General features: G+C 51.8%; 1 protein-coding gene across 1 annotated transcript; it reads left to right on the top strand.

Annotated features, from left to right (window-relative positions):
• Positions 1-11091: 11091 nt before the first annotated feature.
• On the top strand, positions 11092-16868 carry KCNK15 (potassium two pore domain channel subfamily K member 15). The gene is made up of 2 exons (XM_022592949.3): positions 11092-11463; positions 16001-16868. The coding sequence occupies exons 1-2, from the start codon at positions 11181-11183 to the stop codon at positions 16717-16719; spliced, it is 1002 nt and encodes a 333-aa protein (XP_022448657.1). The 5' UTR covers positions 11092-11180; the 3' UTR covers positions 16720-16868.
• The last annotated feature ends 2540 nt before the right edge of the window (positions 16869-19408 follow it).

Below are 19408 nucleotides of genomic sequence, written 5' to 3' on the forward strand. Positions count from 1 at the left end.
CATGCAACAGTAGACTGGTTGCACCTGCAGATGAGATAAGCAAGATGGTGCCTGGTGCCCAGCACTTGCCGCCCCACCATCCCCCTAGAAATCGCCGAGACAAGGGGTCCCAGCGCCTCCTCGAGTCTGAGCCATTGCAAACGACATGATAACAGAGCAGCAGCTGGCTGGTTGTTCTCCTGGGCACCCAGAGAGAGACCACATCTCCCAGCCACAGTGACCGAGGTCTGGCCATGGGCTTGACTCCAGACCCAGACCATAAACCCCCCTCACCATCCTCCACACTCGTTCTCTGCCCTCGTCTGCTGATCACATGCAGAGGACACAATGGAGGACTTCAAGGCTCTAGAACATTGTCCTTCACCTTTCTTTACAAACCTAGGACTCCTTGGGCAACTGGTAAAGTCTATGATCTTCTCAGACAAGTCATATTAAACACATAAAATCAAATACATGGGATTACAAAGGACACAAATTATTGAAATACGGTAACCAAAACAAAAAAAGTATGTGAGATTGTTACATGTGCTTTTTTAGGAATATATTAAACAACGAGATTCAATTACCATAATTTCAATGTGGCGAGAGTATAAACAGTATTTCAAGATATCCACAATAATTACTTTGCGATATGAAAATACTTGTGATTTCTTTTGGTGACAAATAGGTACTGCTACTACTACTTTGTTTTCTCCATTCGTAATTGAAGTGCTAGATGTTAGCTAAAGGTCAGTGGAAAGATGCAATTATTTTCCCTTTCAAGTTCAGGAATTCCTGAATTTCATCCCCAGATCCTTGGATATTGTCTCTGGGAAAAGAATCTCTGCTTTAGGACAGGACAGAGTCACAAAAGAAAAGGAACTTCATGCTTGGATGACCACATACAGGAAAGGCCCCTCCAACATGTATTCGAACCAGAGGAAAAGACCGTATTTTACCAGGAATATTGAGATTCTGAAGCCAGGCTTGATTTCTTGTTCCAGCTGGGTGACCCTGAACTAGGCATCTAACCCCTCTGAACCTCCATACTCAAAAGAAAAAGTAGACCATGGTCCCAGTCTTACAGGGGAGTCATGAGAATTAAAGGGGATAACAGCTCTGGATGCTTGCAAACTCTATGGGAATTTATATCTGAGGTCTTCAAACTCCAGCCAGTGAACTGGTGCTAAAAATAAGGACAACACAGTGAAATCTCATCAAGTGAAATGGATTCCACCTGTAAGACTGTCTTTTACTCTGAACTTATGACCTTCCTCATTTGAGGGGTTGTGAAATTCATTCTTTTATAAAATGAGGAGGATTATAAATATAGTACTTGCTCATTTTTCCGCATTGTTTCTACTTTGCAAATGGAGTTGGCAATGTGATTTGGATTCACAAATATTTTACGCAATTGGGTGGTTTTATGAAGACCAAAAAGTATGAGAATCACTGCTTTATGCCACCACAAAAATAGTCATTCTTATTATCCCTCAAAACTAATAAAACTTAGAAAGGATTCGATTTCTGACCTGGCACAAGTTTGAATAATAATAGTTAACATGTATTGAGGGTTTCAATGTGTCCCAAACTGATCTAAATACGTCACACGTGTAACTGGCTTATTGAATAATCTGAATTTGGGGAGGGACACACATAAATGGATCTAGTTTTTCTTCACCCATTGCCTTTGAACACATCCAGTCAAATCTCTCCTTGCCCCATGCCTTTCAGTCTGGATTGAACATCTAATTATATACTATTTAACACCTCCTCTAAATCAAGCTTGACCCTTCACCTCAATAATGCATTGTTATTTAATTTAATAAACTATTAAATAGTCTAACTACGGGCACCTTACAGTGCTATGAGGATATGAGGTACGTACTATTATTAATGGCATCTTACAGATACTAAGGCCCAGAGAGATGAGGTAACTTGCTCAAGGTCACACAGCTAGTAAGTTAGAGACACAGAATTCAAACCCAGGCTGTCTGGCTCTGGAAACTTGCCCGTAGTCTCTGCATTACAGTCCTCTGTAGCACGGAGAGAGTGTGAGCGTCTCTCTAAAAACCTTTTCCATCCTCCCCATTTGAGTTCTAGCTTCTCCTGTTTATGAGGCCTGGAAGGAGCAGTGGAGGAAAGGGGGAAAAAAACGTAGCTGGTGTTGCTTTGAGTCCCCTCAGGGAGGTGGATTCCTTCTGCGTGGAAAGTGTTTAAAGGCTAGTGTTCCTGGACCACATGACTAGCTTATTCAGGGTCTCCTGACTGTTGGGGGATATCTGGACCCCTTGACCTCTCTTAGACCCTGTCCCCAGAAGTGCACTTCACAGCCTCTTTCTGCCAGGGTCCTCTTTCCTGGGAAGCACAAGGATCATCCCTTTGGGGCAGGGCCCGACACCCATTCAGCTCATGGGAAGCTCACCCATTCTTGTTCAGCCAAGTGATGGGTGTACAGGATGCCCCCCTTCCTGCCATCTCTCTAATCACTTTTTCTCTGCTCAAACACACACTGAGGGCGGATCTGCAAGCCTGCCTCACGAGCGGTCGGGGAATCAGCTACCTCTCACCACTTCTGGCAGGAACCCAAAATCTCTACAAGTGGGACATCTCAGGATGGGGGTGGGTGTGGGATCCTTTCTTCTCCCAGGAGAGCAGAAAAGGTATATAATTTCTCCCTATTCTAGAAAATTATTCTCAAATTCTAGTCTTCTGCTCGCGGAGGCTGAAGGGGTGGGGATGGAGTGGGAGAAAAGCCGGTATGACGCCCCTAAAACAGTCCTGCTGGTGTGTGTCTCATGGCTTTCTGAAATATGGGGGTATTCAGCACCTTGCATCCCTGTGTTGAGGCTTAACTGTTAACTGGAAATACAAGACAATAGGAAAGTCCCACTTAAGAGTCTGTTACATGCATATCATCTAATTTAATTTTCACAACTGCCCTATAAGGTAAGCTTATTAATCAGGGTTCACTAGTAGCTGCTATAACAAGCAAACCCCAAAATTCAGTGGCTTAACACAACAGAGGTTTATTTCTTACTCACATAATATTCCAAGGCAGGTGTTCCTGGTTGGAGGGCAGCTTTCCTTCACGTGATGAGCCGGGTGACTTACGTGTTACAGCTTCACCAGCTCCTGGGCCTCCGGGCCTTCTACCTCTAAATTGCAGGCAGGAATGGAGAAGCTCACCTGCTTCCTAAAGACGCCCACCTGGAAGTGACATCACCCCCCACTCACACTGCATTGGTGGGGTCTAGCCCCATGGTCATACTTGGAAGCAAAGGAGGCTGGGAAATGTAGTCTCTGGCTGGGCAAGTGTCTTCCGGAGCCGAATCCACCCTACAGTCTGACAGAGTTAGTCCTTGCTCCCTTCTGCTCTCTCCAATAGAATGCTGTTATGGGCTGAAAGCTTGCGTCTCCCCCAAAATGTATACGTTGAAATCCTAACCCCCAATGTGATGGTGTTAGGAGGTGGAGCTTTGGGGAGGTAACTAGGTCATGAGGGTAGAGTCCTCATGGATGGGATAGTGCCCTCACAGGAAGAGATATGAGAGCTTGCTTCTTCTCTCCACCATGTGAGAATACACTGAGAAGATGGCAGTCTGTAAACCAGGAAAAAGGCTTTCGCCAAGAATCCAACCATACTGGCACCCTGATCTCAGGCTTCCAGGCTCCAGAACTGTAAGAAATAAATGTTTGCTGTTTAAGACCCCCAGTCCACGGTCTTCTGTTAGAGAAGCCCAAGCTAAGACAAATGATGTGTTTGCCAAAAATCTGTTGGGTTTGTTCTCAAGCCAGTTTGAGCCAGCACATTTGTTATTGTCATGGTGTAATTTAATTAGATATTCCATAAGCTGATGAAATATGAGTGCAAAAAGGAAGAGATTTGTTTTTAGGAAAACAATAAAAATGAGTTGCTAAAACAGGCTGCCAAATTAGGTGTGGAAGAAACAACTACAAAAGATCTGGAAAAAATTACCATGAGAATCTAGAGGGATTCTGCACTCAAGTTGCTACACAAGTGTCTTCAGATCCTTGCCTCACTTGAAATAAACCAAAACTAGAAAGCAGAAGGTAGATTCTGGTGTAGTTCACGTAAGGAGGACAGCACAAAAAGCCAATGGACAGCCCCACGTTCAAAAAACAGAGTGGCAGATGTTCAAGGTGTGTATCATTTAAAATAATTCCCTGCGGGCTTCCCTGGTGGCGCAGTGGTTGAGAGTCCGCCTACCGATGCAGGGGACACGGGTTCGTGCCCCGGTCGGGAAGATCCCACATGCCGCGGAGCGGCTGGGCCCGCGAGCCATGGCCGCTGAGCCTGCGCGTCCGGAGCCTGTGCTCGGCAACGGGAGAGGCCACAACAGTGAGAGGCCTGCGTACTGCAAAAATAATAATAATAATAATAATTCCCTGCTTCTTTGATTAGTTGACTAACCACTGGTCCCAACCGAGCTGGATATGTAATAATAATTCTACGGGATTATTAACCCCATTTTATAGGTGATGAAACTGAGGCCCAGGATACCAGTAGGTAGGTGGTGAAGGCAGGATTCAAAACCAGCCAGTCCGGTTGAAAGTCTACAGTCTCACTCTCTGTACCAGCAACGTCCAATGCAACTTTCTGTGGTGATGGAGATGTTCTGTATCTGCTCTGTCCAATGTAGTATGTGTTTAATGGACACTTGAAATGTGTCTAGTGCAACTGAAGAACTGAAGTTTTAATTAAATTCAATCTTAAGTATAAATGGCCACCCACGGCCAGTGGCCACCCTATGCGACAGCACAGTTCTGTGCTGTCCTTACTTTAACATGTGCCTTTCTTAGCATCTCAGGCTTTTAAATTTCATTGCCTTGACTCTTTCCAGCCAATGATGTGTCTTCTGAAATGCAAGCACTGCCCACTGTGATTCAGATGTCTCTTGATTCTAATTCTTTATGTTGACTGGAGAACGAGAGGGATGGGCATTGGCAGGAGGAGAAGGGGCAACGGCTGAGCTGGAATGGCCACGTGGCGGCAGCTGCCATCTTGTGCCCGAACCCCTTGCAGCTCCTCAGGGTGGGGGAAGCATCGCCTTTAGGTGCAAGAGCTTGAGAGCAGGATGGGACGGCTCCCCTCCCTACTTAACAGCGTGACTTGAGGCAAAACGCCGCACCCCTTTGCACCCTGGCTTCGTCCTCTGGAAGGTGGGATTAAAAGTGCCTGCTGTTGGGAATTCCCTGGCGGTCCAGTGGTTAGGACCCTGAGCGTCCACTGCAGGGGGCATGGGTTCGATCCCTGGTCGGGGAACTAAGATCCCGCATGCTGCAAGGCGCAGCCACATAAAAGTGTTTGCTGTTGTGGGGACTGCATGAGGTGATGCCTGCTAAGTGCCTAGCTCCCTGCTTGGGTCTAGTAACTGCTCAGTAAATGTCCTTCTAATCCAATCCAATCCTCAGACCAAAGGAACAGCAGGGAAAATGTGGGGGTGGGGATGGAGAGAGAGAAAAGGCTCTTTCAAAAAAGCCTTTCAGTGAGGAAATTCTCAATTGTAAATCAAAGTAGAGAGAATGGTTTAATAACCCCCCCATACTTCTATCAGTTTTTAAAATTAGTAACCAGAATAAAGGCTTTAGTATCTTCAGTAACTTAAAGATATCCATCCTTAGGAAGGTGAAGAACAAACTCCCAATGGCTCCAACCAAATGGCCACAAACACGTGTTAGGAATCCTCTGAGCAGCCCTGGAGGGTCCCAACAGCCAGAGACAGGGGCATGCTCAGACAGCTGTCATCTGTTGCCCCCCCCTACCCTCCCCAATTAATATCTTCACCAGCCTGGGAACCATGGTGCCCACACATGGGTGTGGCTATGCTGTTTCCCAGGCAATAGGTTCCATCTCTCTGGGTCCCCCAAGCCATGTAGCTTGTCTTCCAGTGCCTGGAAGATTCTGGAAGAGCCCCCCCACCCCCGCCAAATCCTACCTATAATGTTCTTTAAATTAGCAAGAGGCAGCTTTTAATTTCTTGCAACCCAGATCCCTAAATGATGCTCAAGTTACAGAAAAGCCACAGCTGCCATCTCGAAGGAGCTGGTACCTATCATCCCCTGAGGTCAAAATAATCCATTCTTTTAGAAGAGAGATGAGAGATCTTATCAGGGAAAATGGCCAGGGCTTCTGACCTTCTGGAAAATTACTGAACTATATTCTAACTATAAAAATCAATCCCTTAAGATCTCAGTAGGTCTGGGGAATAAGCTGTGTAGAAAAGGAAAAGAAGAAATTAATTGGGTGGAGGGGGCACTAACATTTGCTAGGCACCTAATCTGTGCTGAGTGCCCCTTCATGCTTTCATTTAATCTTCACAGGAACACTGGTAGGCAGATACTTTTGCCCCCATGTCACAGATGAGGAAACTGAGGCTCAGAAAGGTGAAGCCACTTGCCCAAGGTAGAACTGAGGTCTGGCTCACTCAGAAACTCACGTTCTTTCCTAACCACTGTCCTACCTACCATGTGGCACATTAGACGGCAGCCTTTATTCTTTGTCTGAGTCTGTTTCTCTCCCTGATGTGGGAATGACAAGGCCTGCTGGCTCCTACAGCTTTCAGAAGGACCTTGACCTTCTCAGGGACGTGAAGCACTTTGAAAGGTGTAGAGGACCCAGTTAGGGCCTGGAATCACCTATCTCGTTGTCCTCAAGGCTGGCAAACTTGCAGCTCTGGAAGAAGAAGATCCAAGCCTCACTGATGGGTCCCCGTGCGACTCTGGCATGAAGGGACAGAGGAAAATCACTAGGTCCCCTCAGGTTCCCAAAGGAAAAAGAAGGGAGGGAGAGGCGGAGGGAGGGGAGCTTCAGGGAGTGCCTTGGGGTGTTGCTGTTTTTGGTGACTGCTCAGCTGACTGTTCTCCAAGCTGAGAAACACACATAACAAACTCTAACCTCCTCTGGCTTAAAATAGAGCTGCAGAACCGAAAATGCCAAGCACAGGGCAGAGTCACCTGCCTGGCAGGGCCAGACAGCTCCTCGTGGCCCCAGTAATACCTCCCCCGCCAGCGGACCCATCTGACAAAGCACCTCTCAGCTTCGTCTCATGAGATGCTCACAACAGTGGCGGCGGGAAGCCAGAGCTCCTCAAACCCACCTTAGAGATTAGGAAAGTGAGATCCGAGAGGCCACTAGAGGGTGATAAAGCCCCCAGCATCTTGCCTAATGGGGCGGCACCGTGTATCCGAAGGATCGTGACCCTGGGGGGCCAGACAGCCCTGAGTTCAAGTTCTGACTCAGCCGCTGCCTGGCTGTGAGGACTTGGCAAGCGGGGTCTCTTCTCCTCTGCAGCCCGGCTTCCTGCACTGGGGAGTGAGGTTCCCTTAGCAATGTCTGTGAACGTTCCTAGTGCGGACAGCGCTCCACAGTCTCTTGCCCCTGCTTCTGGAAAAAGAATTGCTGACATCAGCAGGCAGTCAGCTGTAAAAAAGGAGGAAAAGTGGCTCCTGGGCACCTGGAAAGTGACATATGGTGTCTTTTATAATGCAGGAGGTGGGCCTGACCATCACCCCCATTTCTCACATGGGAAAACTAAGGTGCAGAGAAGCAGAAGGCTTCTATCCACAGGTACCCAGGTAGACAGTGAATGAGCTGGAATCTAAACCCAGCCCTCACTGACCCAGCTGTGCTCAGGACCAGGACTCATCAACTGTCCCCGGGGTGGACCCAGCCCTTCCCCTGAGAGCAAGCTCCCTCCACCCCTACTGGCCCCATAAGCTCTGCTCAGGCCCTTCTCGGGCTATAGATCCTTGGTGCCCCACCCGGGCCCACTCTGAGACTCTAGGCCAGGTTTCTGTTCCTCTGAAGTCTGAGCAGGAATCAGAAAATCAAACTTGCTGACACCATCGCTAAAAATGAAGCTGAGGCAGTAGCACCAGCCACTTGCTTCGGAGCTGCTGAGCTGCCCCCCTCTAGCTTCTCAGGGGAAGAAGGGGTCCAAGGCTCCCCTTACCAGGCGCGGGGTCCCAATTCTGCCCGAGAACTGAGTCAGGGCAGGAACTGAGTCTAGCATCCCGCGGACCTGGGCCTTCGCTCCGTTGTGACAGTTGCATCACTGGCTAACACTTCTAGATGGGCTGTCGGGGCCAGACGATGCTCTCAGGGCCGCACATTTGCCCGCTTATTTAATCCCCACAACCACTGTAGTAGTGCCCTATCGCTGCTATAACAAGTTATCACACACCTGGCGGCTTGAACACAAACGTATTACCTTCCAGGTCTGTGGGATGGAGGTCTACACGGGTCACGCTGGGCTAAAATCAAGGCATTGGGAGAACTGCGTTCCTTTCTGGAGGCTCTAGGCAGGAATTTGTTTCCTTGCCTTTTCCAGATTCTAGAAGTCACCTGTGGTCCTTGGCATGTGGCTCCCTTTCTCCATCTTCAAAGCCAGCAACGTCAGGCCAAGTCCTTCTCACCTTGCATCTCTCTGGCTCCCCCTCTTCCGCTTCCCTCTTCCAGTTATAAGAATGCTTGGGATCACATTGGGCCCACCCAGATCATCTGGATAATCTCCCATCTCAAGGTCAGTCGATTAGCAAACTTAATTCCATCTGCAACCTTAATTCCCCTTTGCCACATAACGTAACGTATTCATAGGTCTCAGGGATAGGATGTGGGCATCTTCAGGGAGGCCATTATTCTGCTGACCACAGCACCTTATGAGATAGGAACTTTCCTAACCCCATTTTAAACTGGGGAAACTGAGGCATCCCAAGTTCACACGACTGGTAAGTGAAAGTAGGACACGCTCCCAGGCAGTGGAGGTGCAGAGTCCACGCTCTACACGCTGATACTGCTGCTTGTTCATCCACAAACGATCACTGGATGTGTGCTCTGTGCTAGGTCCGGTTGCTGGGGATAGGCGGGGCACCAAGATGGGGTCCCTGTCCTCAGGGGGACACATATATGGAACACGAGAATTACAAAGCAGTGGGAGGGATGAGAGATGGCAGGAGCACGGGAAATCTTCGAGGAGCAGAGGAGGAACACCTTAGGAGTCAGGAAAGATGTCCAACTAAGGGAGAGGTGAAGGATGAATAGGGCATTAGCCAGCAGCCCCTATCACATAAGGAGGTTGTGAGGATTAAATGCATGAATACATGTAAAGTGCTTCAACCAATGCCTAGCCTCTAGTAGGCATTCAATAAATGTTGGCTGTTGAATGGGCCAGGGGGAGGACTGTTCCAAGCAAAGCAAGAGTTTGCACAAGGAGCTGAAAGTTTAATGGAGCTGGAGCAGAAAAATGCAAAGGGGCTGCAGGAAGAGGGGCTGGAATGGTCACAGGGGGACAAGTGATGCGTGTCAAGGCTGCAGCAGAGACCTGGGAAGGTGGGTGCCCCAGAGAGCTGCAGGAGAGGCTGCCTGTGCTCTGCCCAGACTCTCCATGAAGGCTTACCCAGGACTCTGAATTGAGTGTCGCCTTGGTGCTGGGGGGGTGGGGGTGGGCAGGGGCAGATTCCTCAGGGAGTGAGGTCAATGGAAGGTGCCCCGAGTGCCCAGCTGTTCAGGCCAAGGACCCCGGGATCATCCCTGAGTTATCCTCCCCTTCGCCCTCCACACCCAACCCCTCAGCAAGTCCTGTTGCTGTGCGCATCTGGGTAACGCTAGCTGTGGTAACAGATGGACCCCAGACGTCAGGGGCTTAATGCCACAGAAGTTCAAATTAGGTGTTCCTTTGGGATACCCTTTGCAATGTGTCATTGCACCCCAGCTCCTCCCACCCCGTGGCTCTGTCCTCTCCTAAAGACTAGGTGTCCGCATTCAGTCTGCAGTTGGGGAAGACAGGTGGGGGCATGGCGTGTGGGAGGGCTTTATGGGCCAGGCCTGGAGGTGGCACAGGTCACTTCTGTCCTCATTCCATTGTCACATGGACACCCCTAAGCGCGAGGGAGGCTGGGAAATGTGGCTGGCCGTGTGTGCCCGGCTCCACCCCCGGCCCCAGCATCTCAGATCCACCCGCTTGTCTCCATCTCCAGGGCGATGCCCCTGATTCCAGGCCACCCTAAGCACGCATTTGGACGACAAGAGTCTCCAAACTGGGGACTTCCCGGGCGGTCCAGCAGTTAAGACTCCGTGCTTCCACTGCAGGGGGCCCTGGTTCAGATCTCTGGTTCAGGAACTGAGGTCCCGTATGCCTGGCAGCGTGGCCAAAAAAAAAAAGAAGTCTCCTAACTGACCTTCACTCTGGGCCACCATCCCTTTCCCACATGACAGCCAGAATGCTTTTGCTTCTAAATGTCAATCAGATTGTTGGTGTCTGTTTTCCTGCTTACAACCTTCCTAGGGTTTTCTTTTTCTTTTTTTTCTCCGCTGCGCCCCGTGGCACGTGGGATCTTAGTTCCCTGGCAGTGGAAGCGTGGAGTCTTAACCACTGGACCTCCAGGGAAGTCCCTCTAGGGTTTTCCATTGTACTGAAGAATAAACCTTCGGGAGGGCCTGTAAAACCCTGTGTGAAGTGGACTCTCTGTCTTCCTTCCAATCCCCACTCCCACCCTTACTCCCCCAGCACCCCAATTATTGTGGCTCCAGACACACTGGCTTCTCTGCTTAAAGGACCCGCACTTGCTGCCTGGACGCTTCCGCCCCAGTCCCTCCCCAGGGAGGCTTTCTCCCCTCAACCTTAGCTGGCAATCCCCCCCACCCCCGCAAGAAAAGAAGTTTTCCTTCTTTCTCACACTTTTCTTAAATTATCTCTTTGTGTGTTTGCTTTTTAGCCAACCCTCCATCCTAGGATATCAGGTCTATTTACACCAGGAATCTTGTTTGCACCAGTAGGTGCTTTGGTAAATATTTGTTGGATGACTGACCGAACGGATAAATGAATGACTTGCCCAAGGTCACAGGACGAGATAGTGGTGGAGACAGGGCTCCTGCAGACCTGGGCTTTGGGCGCTTTGCTCCCACTGTCGCTATCTGCAGACACCTTAGCCCCGGGGCCCCACCGGGTAAACAAAGGCAGGTGTGCGGGAGGCGGCAGGGAAGGGGCAGATGCAGGAGCCCTCTCGGCCCTCCTCGCCCCCTCGCCCCGCCCCGCCGAGGCCCCGCCCTTGGGTACCGCACCCCAGCCGCAAGCAGCCCTGGCTCCTGCCGCGTGGGGCGCGGACCGGCCGTCGGGGCGCATGGACGGGGCGGCGGCGGGCAGGGTGCCGGGCCGGCGAGCGGGGCCCAGGGCTCAGCGATGAGGAAGCAGAGCGTGCGCACCGCCGCGCTCATCCTGTGCATCCTGTCCTACCTGCTGGTGGGCGCCGCCGTCTTCGACGCGCTCGAGTCCGAGGCGGAGAGCGGCCGCAAGCGGCTGCTGGCCCAGAAGCGGAGCGAGTTGCGGAGGAAGTACGGCTTCTCGACCGAGGATTACCGCGAGCTGGAGCGCCTGGCGCGGCAAGCCGAGCCGCACCGCGCCGGCCGCCAGTGGAAGTTCGCCGGCTCCTTCTACTTCGCCATCACCGTCATCACCACCATCGGTGAGCGGCCCCGGCGCCTCCCCTCAGCGGTCGCTCCATCCCCAGCTGCCCGCGGCGTCCCTGGGTTTGAATCCCACTTCTGCCCCTGTCCACCTGGGTGACTTTGGACCAGTCATTTCAGCTCGCCGAGCCTCACTCGCCTCCCTCTGTCGAATGGGCTGTCTGTCGTTCCACGCAGGCAAGGCTGGGAGGAGCCAGTAGGTCCCGTTTGCCAAGAGGCTTGGCCCGCAGGAGTGTCAGAAAACGCCCCAGGGGCTGGCAGACGGATGGAATGGGGCCAGAAGCCCAAATGGCTGGAGTTGCTTCCTTGCCTGGCTGCATCACGCTGGCTGTGTGACCTCAGACCACTTGCTTAACCTCTCTGAGCCTCAGTTTTCTCCTCTATAAAATAGGGGTGCTAATAGGCCCTATCTCAAGGCTGTAGTGAGACAGTTATCATTAAGGAGATAATATATGCAGAAAGTTTTAGCACAGGACCCGACACATAGAAAGCACTAAAAAAAAGATTGCTTTTTGTATTATGACACAAAAGAGAATGGGCATCTACTCTGTCTTAGTCCCTGCAGTATGGCCAGTGCCTAGCCAGTAGTAGACACTCAATAAATATTTGTTGAAGGAATGACTGATTACCACCAGCTTTGGACCTCACCCTCGGGGATCCAGAGCACTTCCTCTGCAGTATCTGGACCGCCAGCCGTTGCCATGGCTACTGTCTGGCTGGTACCTGCTGAGCCTAAGCCTGGGGAAGCGGAAAAGGAGAGGAGCAGGTTCTGCAGGGCTCCAGGCTGGGTGCCAGACACTCCCCGGGCCCCAGCTGTGGGTGTCCAGGTGTCCCTTTGGGCTTAGACCACCAACCTGCAGTGCCGTGGAGAAAGTTCCTCCGTAATGCTCTTGCAGGCCAATGTGAGTCTGTGCGTTTAGCAGTGGAGTTAGAAGCCTGAGTTCTGCAGTTACATCGGCCAGAGTTCTGTTCTCATCTCTGTTGCCTCCTGCCTTCTCCGACAATTGATTGTACCTTTTTGAGCCCTGGTTTCCTCAACTACAAAGTGCAATTGTTGCTACCTCACTGAGTCATTACCAGGTTTAAGTGAGGCCAGCTGTGTAAAATGCATAGCAGAGGCCTGAGGCTAGATAGCGACTATTAATTAGCAATAATAACAATTCATTATTTGCCAACTGTGGGCCCAGCTCCCGTTCAGCCCTTTTGACCCCTCCTGTCAAAGTGGGCACCCCTGCTTGCCTATCTTGGCCTAGCCTAAGACCCTCCCTGTTACTGTGCCCAGTGGTGTGGGACCCTATCCACCTCCTCTGCCTTCCGCCACATTTTTTGGAGTCCTCCCAGCTGGATTTGGCCTCTTCTTCTGACTGCTCCCCTCTGACCTGCATCTGGGAGGGTGGGGGGAAGGGACTGTGGAAACAGCAGTTTTGCCTCTTTTGGCCACCTGGGGGCGCCAGCACTGGCTGTGTGGTCCAGGTTGCATAAGCCAGCCTTGCAGAGGGAGAGCCAGGCGCCAGAATCTAGGAGTTGAGCTCTGTAAGGACAGAAGAGAGGCACCGAGAAGCTATGGAGGATAGTGGTTAATAGCTCAGCCCTGTGATCTTTGGGCAGCTTCCTCCTTCTAGCCTAGTTTCCTTATCTGTAAAATGGGGATAATATCATCTCATACAGTCATTGGACGATTAAATAAAATAATCCATGTAGAGTACCTAGCATGTTTAGTTATTACCATTATTCATTTTTCTTTCTGTCAAAACCTGACATACCCCCAAACAGCTAGAAACAGTACCGTCCGGCCTCTTATTCCTAAAGTGGCTCCTCTGTCTCACACTTAGCACCTCCTTCAATCTGGTCTATCATTATTATCATTGATTATTTCTTTCATTTCTTTTTTTTAATAATTTTATTCATTTTTGTTTGCGTTGGGTCTTCGTTGCTGCGTGCGGGCTTTCTCTAGTTGCGGTGAGTGGGGGCTACTCTTTGTTGCGGTGAGTGGGCTTCTCATTGCGGTGGCTTCTCTTGTTGCAGAGCACGGGCTCTAGGCGCGTGGGCTTCAGTAGTTGCCGCACGCAGGCTCTGTAGTTGCGGCATGCAGGCCCCAGAGTGCGTGGGCTTCAGTTGTTGTGGCGTGCAGGCTCAGTAGTTGTGGCTCGCGGGCTCTAGAGCGCAGGCTCAGTAGTTGAGGCGCACGGGCTTAGTTGCTCTGTGGCATGTGGGATCTTCCCGGACCAGGGCTCGAACCCACGTCCCCTGCATTGGCAGGCAGATTCTTAACCACTGCACCACCAGGGAAGTCCCTATCATTGGTGATTAAACTTTCATTGAGCCCTTAGTCTGTGTCAGGCTCTGTGCAGGGCATTCACTGGTGACCAGGGACACAGAGAAATGACCAGCATGGTCTCTGGTCTCACGGACCTCACAGTTGTCTAGTGGCAGCAGAGTCGTCCCCTCCCCCCGCCGCCAAATAGATAGAGGCAGACTGATAGGGCCATAAAGTAAAAACATGGAAGTGGAGCCATAGATCTTTAAATATATATATATATATAATATTTTATATATACACACACACACACATATATATATGGTTGATATTTCAAATGTTATATATGCACACAGGGTACAAAAGGTATAGGATGAAAAGGAAGTCTCCCTCTCTCCCTGTCCCTCAACCCTTGGATCCCTTCCCTGGATCAAATGCAGTTATCAGCTTTTTGAGGATCCTTCCAAATATCTTCTCCATATATTCCTTTAACACACACACAAACATGTTATAATACATTATATTATACATGCGGTTTCGCCTCTTGCTTTTCTCACTTCATATATTTTGGTGATGTTTTTACATCAGTCCCTGAAGAATTGTGTCCTCTTTTTCATGGCGGACTAGCAGGGCCCCCCAGCCTCAGCACCGGCGACATTTTGGGCTGCCTATTCTTGTTGTGGGGACTGTCCTGTGCATCAAAGGATGCTAAGCGGGACCCTGGCCTGTATCCACTAGATGCCGGTAGCACACAGCCACCACCTCCCAGCTGTGACAACCAAAAATGTCTCCAGACATTGCCAGTTGTGCCCTCGGGGGCAAAATTGCCCCCCGTGGGAAGCACAGCCATCGTCTGAATGGCGCTGTGGCTTATTTAACCAGGCTGCTTTTGATGGGACACTTAGGCTGTTTCTCAGTTTTCACTATGACCAACAGTGCTTCAATGACAACTCACACGCATACATCACTTTGCACGTGTATGTATTTTGGAGGACTACCTTCCTCGGTGTGGAACTGCACAGGCCAGAGGTGTATTTACATTTTGGCAGATGGAGCTAATTTGCTACAGGAGGCATATTCTGTTGGGGAAGGGCCACCTGACTTTTCCTGGGTTATGGGACCCTTTGAGAATACCATGAAAGCTTTCGCTTCTCAATCCTGGAAGACACACATATCCAGTATTTCCATGGTGATGGCACGGTGTGCCAAGACTCAGGGAAGCCCACTCATGTTTACGTCCCCTACAACAGCTGAGGGGACTCAATGAGGAGCTCCACCCGACTGAAGAGGTGTTTTGTGAGAGCTGGCTTGGAGCAGGATCTGGGAAGGGAAACGTGGACTGGGACAGGGGGAGAAGATCGTGGTGGGGAAGGGAACCATGAGAAAAGGACAACCTGGTTGGGGAAACAAAATGGGGCGAGGCTGGAGAGGTGAGGGGGGGTCCTGATCATGAAGGAGCTTGGACATCACCTGAGAACTGGGACTTTACCCTGTGGGGACTGGGGAGACACAAAAGATTTTGCTTTTTTTTCTTTCAAGGCACAACTTACAGACATTAAAATTCACTATTTTTCAGTGTACACTTCTGCGGGTTTTGCCAAATGAAAACCTGTCTTGTAACTGCAGCCACGATTAAGACATAGAACCATGTCCATCATTCCCCAAAATTCTGTCATGCCTCTTTTTTTTTTTTTTGTCTGCACAGCATGTGGATCTTAGTTCCCTGACCAGGGATCAAACTTGCGCTGCCGGCATTGGAAGGGCAGAGTCTTAACCACTGGACCGCCAGGGAAGTCCCCTGTCATGTCCTTTTTTAGTTAGTTAACCCCACCTCCAACTCCGAGGACTGGCAACCACAGATCTGTTCTCTGTCACTATAGTTTTACCAGAATGTTTCCAGAATGTCATTTAAATGGAACCATGCAATAGGTAGCCTTCTGAGCTTGGCTCCTTTGATTCAGCAGAATACATTTGAAACCCATCCTTTGTTGCTGAGGAAACAGTAGTTCATTCCTTCGTATTGCTGAAAAGAATTCCACTGTATGGATGTACCACAGTTGTTTATGCATTCCCCAGTTGAGGGACGTTTGGATTGTTTACAATTTGGGTCGATTATGAGTAACCATGCAAGGTTTTTAAAGCCGGGGAACGACCTAGTTCGAACTAGCATTTCAAGATGCTCTGCCGGCTATGGGGGATGGGGAGAGAGACCCGGCAGCGGGCGAGAGTGTGAGATGGAGCTGGACTCTCATCAACCCTCCCCTCCTCTCTACCTTCAGGGTACGGTCACGCCGCGCCGGGCACGGACTCGGGCAAGGTCTTCTGCATGTTCTATGCGCTCCTGGGCATCCCCCTGACGCTGGTCACCTTCCAGAGCCTGGGTGAGCGGCTGAACGCGCTGATGCGGCGCCTCCTGCTGGCGGCCAAGCGCTGCCTGGGCCTGCGGCGGCCGCACGTGTCCACCGAGAATATGGTGGTGGCCGGGCTGCTGGTGTGCGCGGCCACCCTGGCCCTCGGGGCCGCCGCCTTCGCGCATTTCGAGGGCTGGACCTTCTTCCACGCCTACTACTACTGCTTCATCACCCTCACCACCATCGGCTTTGGCGACTTCGTGGCGCTGCAGAACGACGAGGCGCTGCAGAGGAAGCCGCCCTACGTGGTCTTCAGCTTCCTCTACATCCTCCTGGGGCTCACGGTCATCGGCGCTTTCCTCAACCTGGTGGTCCTGCGTTTCCTGGCGGCCAGCGCGGACGCGCCCGAGCGTGCTGCCCGCCCGCTCCGCCGGGGGGCGCCCGAGAGCCGAGGCCCCGCCCTGCCCCGCCACCCCGCCCACCCCGCCGGCTCCACCTCCATCTCCTACCGCATCCACCAGCTGGAGTTGCGGGCCCGCGACAATCTGGGCTTCTCGCCCCCCGCGAGCCCTGGGGCTGGAGGCGGCGGCGGCGGCGGCGGCGGCTGCAGGGCAGGCAGGGCCCTGGCCCGGCGTAAGTCCATCTGACAGCCCTACCCTGGCTGGGGGTCGATCCTAGAGCCGGAGGGTCTGGATTCACCTGTCAGTACACCCTCCCCAGACCTCGGAGAGGGGTGAGGGGCCGTAGCCTCAATGCCGTCCTCTGCCACGAGTAGTTTCTCATTTCCTTCTGTGGCAAGCCCCTCCCTCCTCTCCAAAAATGTATTAAAGTCGCATCATAAGCACAAGCATGACTCTAAACTCGCCCTGTAGGTGCAAACCACTTGTGATCCAAATTGTTTTAGAAGGCGTGGCCACACCCGCCACTGAGGAGAGGCTCGCCACAGGCCCATGTCCCTAGCTAGCCCTGCGGAACGGAAGCAGGTGCCCATTTTTCTGTTGTGTGAAGAGGTGGGCTTTCCGTGTTGTGGGGAAATGCATGACTTCCAACACTGGAATCCTACCAGTGAGGCCAGCTGCTCCCACTACGAGAAGCACGGGGATCGGACGGACTGAAGGGCAACCTTTACGGTCCAGCGTGCACCAGTGGGCAAATCTCTGCACTATTTAAATGATTACTCATTCTCTTACTCGGCGCGCAGAGTGGAATTGGCCCCACCCCCACACCTGATGCTGTTTGTCCTTGGCCAGCCCCACTTTGGGATAAGGGGGGGCCTTGCTGACACCCGTGTCACGGGGGCACCTGGACCACAGTCTCTTCTGGGAACTGTGAGACCTGGGTACTGCCAATCACCCACAGTGTGACCTCGGGGAGTCTCATCCCCTCCCTGGGCCTCAGTTTCCACATCTGTAAAATGACTGGGTTCACCCAGTACCCTGTTCCCTCCTGTGCATCTCTGGGAGGGTTCCTGGGCCAGGCCCCAGCCCCGTAAGGAGACGTTAACAAAGCTGACATCCCAGAGCACTCAGATCCTTAAAACTAAGGGCCTTTAGTGTCCCAGAGAGAAGTGCGTCAACACACAGTCACGTTAGAAAGCCACGTTAGAAAAGCCAAAAACTTTAATTTTCAACATGAGCTACATGGTCATGAACACAATGCAACGTGACCCGCTCCAACCCAGGGGGCCAGGAAACCCTCCCTCCCCAAAAGCCTGAGGGGCTCCTGCTGCCAAAGAGGGAAGGGGGGGAAAGGTGAGTGAGTGGAGAGTGGGCCTGAGGACCAGGGGTCCTGCCTTCCTGCCACCCCTCAGGAGGCAGTGGAAGAGTGAAAGGGCTCCAGAGGTGATGCCTGAGGCCCCGTGTTCAAGTCTCCACTTTGCCCTCACAGAAGCTATGCGTCAAACGGGCACAGTCAGTGCCTCCCCGTCAGGGTTTGTGAGTCAGATGAGCTCATGGACATGAACGTTTCCCGTCCACTCAAGAGATGCTGCTATGCAGACACAGAGCCTCCCCGAGCCCAAAGGAGTCATTACAGGGCAACGGGGGATGGAGGTGGGGCACCCCAGTCCCCTGGGCCTGGCACAGGGCTGCTGCTCAATAAATAAATGCAGGTGGCCTTGCCGGACGCAACAGCCGTGCTCCAAGGGCAGCAGGGCTCAGAGGTGCCTCTGAATGCTGAGGTGTGCCCGTGAGCTCCTGATATAAGGAGCCGGATGGCAGATCAGCTTGTAAAGTGCATGACCTCAGCTCTCTGCTTCACCCCACGTTGAAGAAAGAGCTCTGAACTGTTGGAGAACCGAGTTCTCATCCAGGCTCAGCCACCAGCTCACAGTGGGACCTTAGCAGGTGCCTCCCCCTCCCAGGGCCTCAGCTTCCTCGTCTGTAAAATGGGGCTGAAACACAGGTGCCCACCGACTGCCCAGGGGCTCTTGTGAGGTTACACGCAAGGTAAAAGCACTTTGAAAACAAAAAAAGTTTGAAAAGCACTACAGGAAGATCAGCTGTTATTATATCTGAAGGTCTGGTGAGGATTTCCCTAAGATGAGGTGTACCACAGCCAGCTCACTCCCGCACAGCCCCAGGGAGGAACCAGTGTCTTGCCTCCCTCAGGTTGGTCTCGGAGGGGTTGTGGCCCCTTGGCGGGAGTCCCCACTTAGACATCAAGGCCTGGACCAAATCCTGCACAGCCTCAGTTAGTCAGGCCAGAACCCCAGGAGAGCGAGGTCTCTATGGCAACCCTTTCCTCCAAACCCGGGGCCAGAAAAGTTATTGGCCCACCAAGATGGAACCAAGCAGGGCTGGGTGGCCCAGGGCTTAAAGGTCACAAATATTTATCATGGCAGATGTGCCCTGGAGCGACGGTCTTCTGTCCCACAAAGGAGGGACAGTGGAGCCCTGGTTTTGGCTCACTTGCTGAGGGGTCTCATCTTGGGCAAGTCACTTACTGATTCTGAGCCTCAGTTTTCTCCCCTCTCAGATGGGCTACAGTTGGCACTGCCCATCTTTCCAAGGCCCCTGGGAGAAGGACACAGAAAGAAGAGTGGAGGAAATATTGTGGGAAATGGTGGCTCCAGCTCAGCCTCTGGTGGGAAGAGGAGGCCCCGGCTGGGGGTGCCATAAACTCACAGGTGACCCCAGAGGCCTGTGATCTCTTTGTAAAATGGAAATGATTTCACCAATGGTCCCAAAGCCCCTTTCGCTTTAGTGCGACAGGCAGATTCTGGAGAAGGAAAGTGGAGATGACTCCTTCCCACCATACCCCTGCATGTGACCTTTGGCCCAAGGATTGAAAAAAGAATTGTCCCCTGGAGACCCCAGCCCCCCGACCCCTAATCCC

This window comes from Delphinapterus leucas, chromosome 15, assembly GCF_059928025.1.
Source record: "Delphinapterus leucas isolate spDelLeu-1000000601 "Yukka" chromosome 15, BTC_Dleu_Yukka2, whole genome shotgun sequence".
NCBI lineage: Eukaryota > Metazoa > Chordata > Mammalia > Artiodactyla > Monodontidae > Delphinapterus > Delphinapterus leucas.

Bases quoted from the DNA above. Each gene is read 5' to 3' on its own strand.
- KCNK15 (XM_022592949.3), top strand. From the start codon at position 11,181: ATGAGGAAGCAGAGCGTGCGCACCGCCGCGCTCATCCTGTGCATCCTG. The intron at 11,464-16,000 runs GTGAGCGGCCCC...CTCTACCTTCAG, and splicing joins CACCGTCATCACCACCATCG to GGTACGGTCACGCCGCGCCG.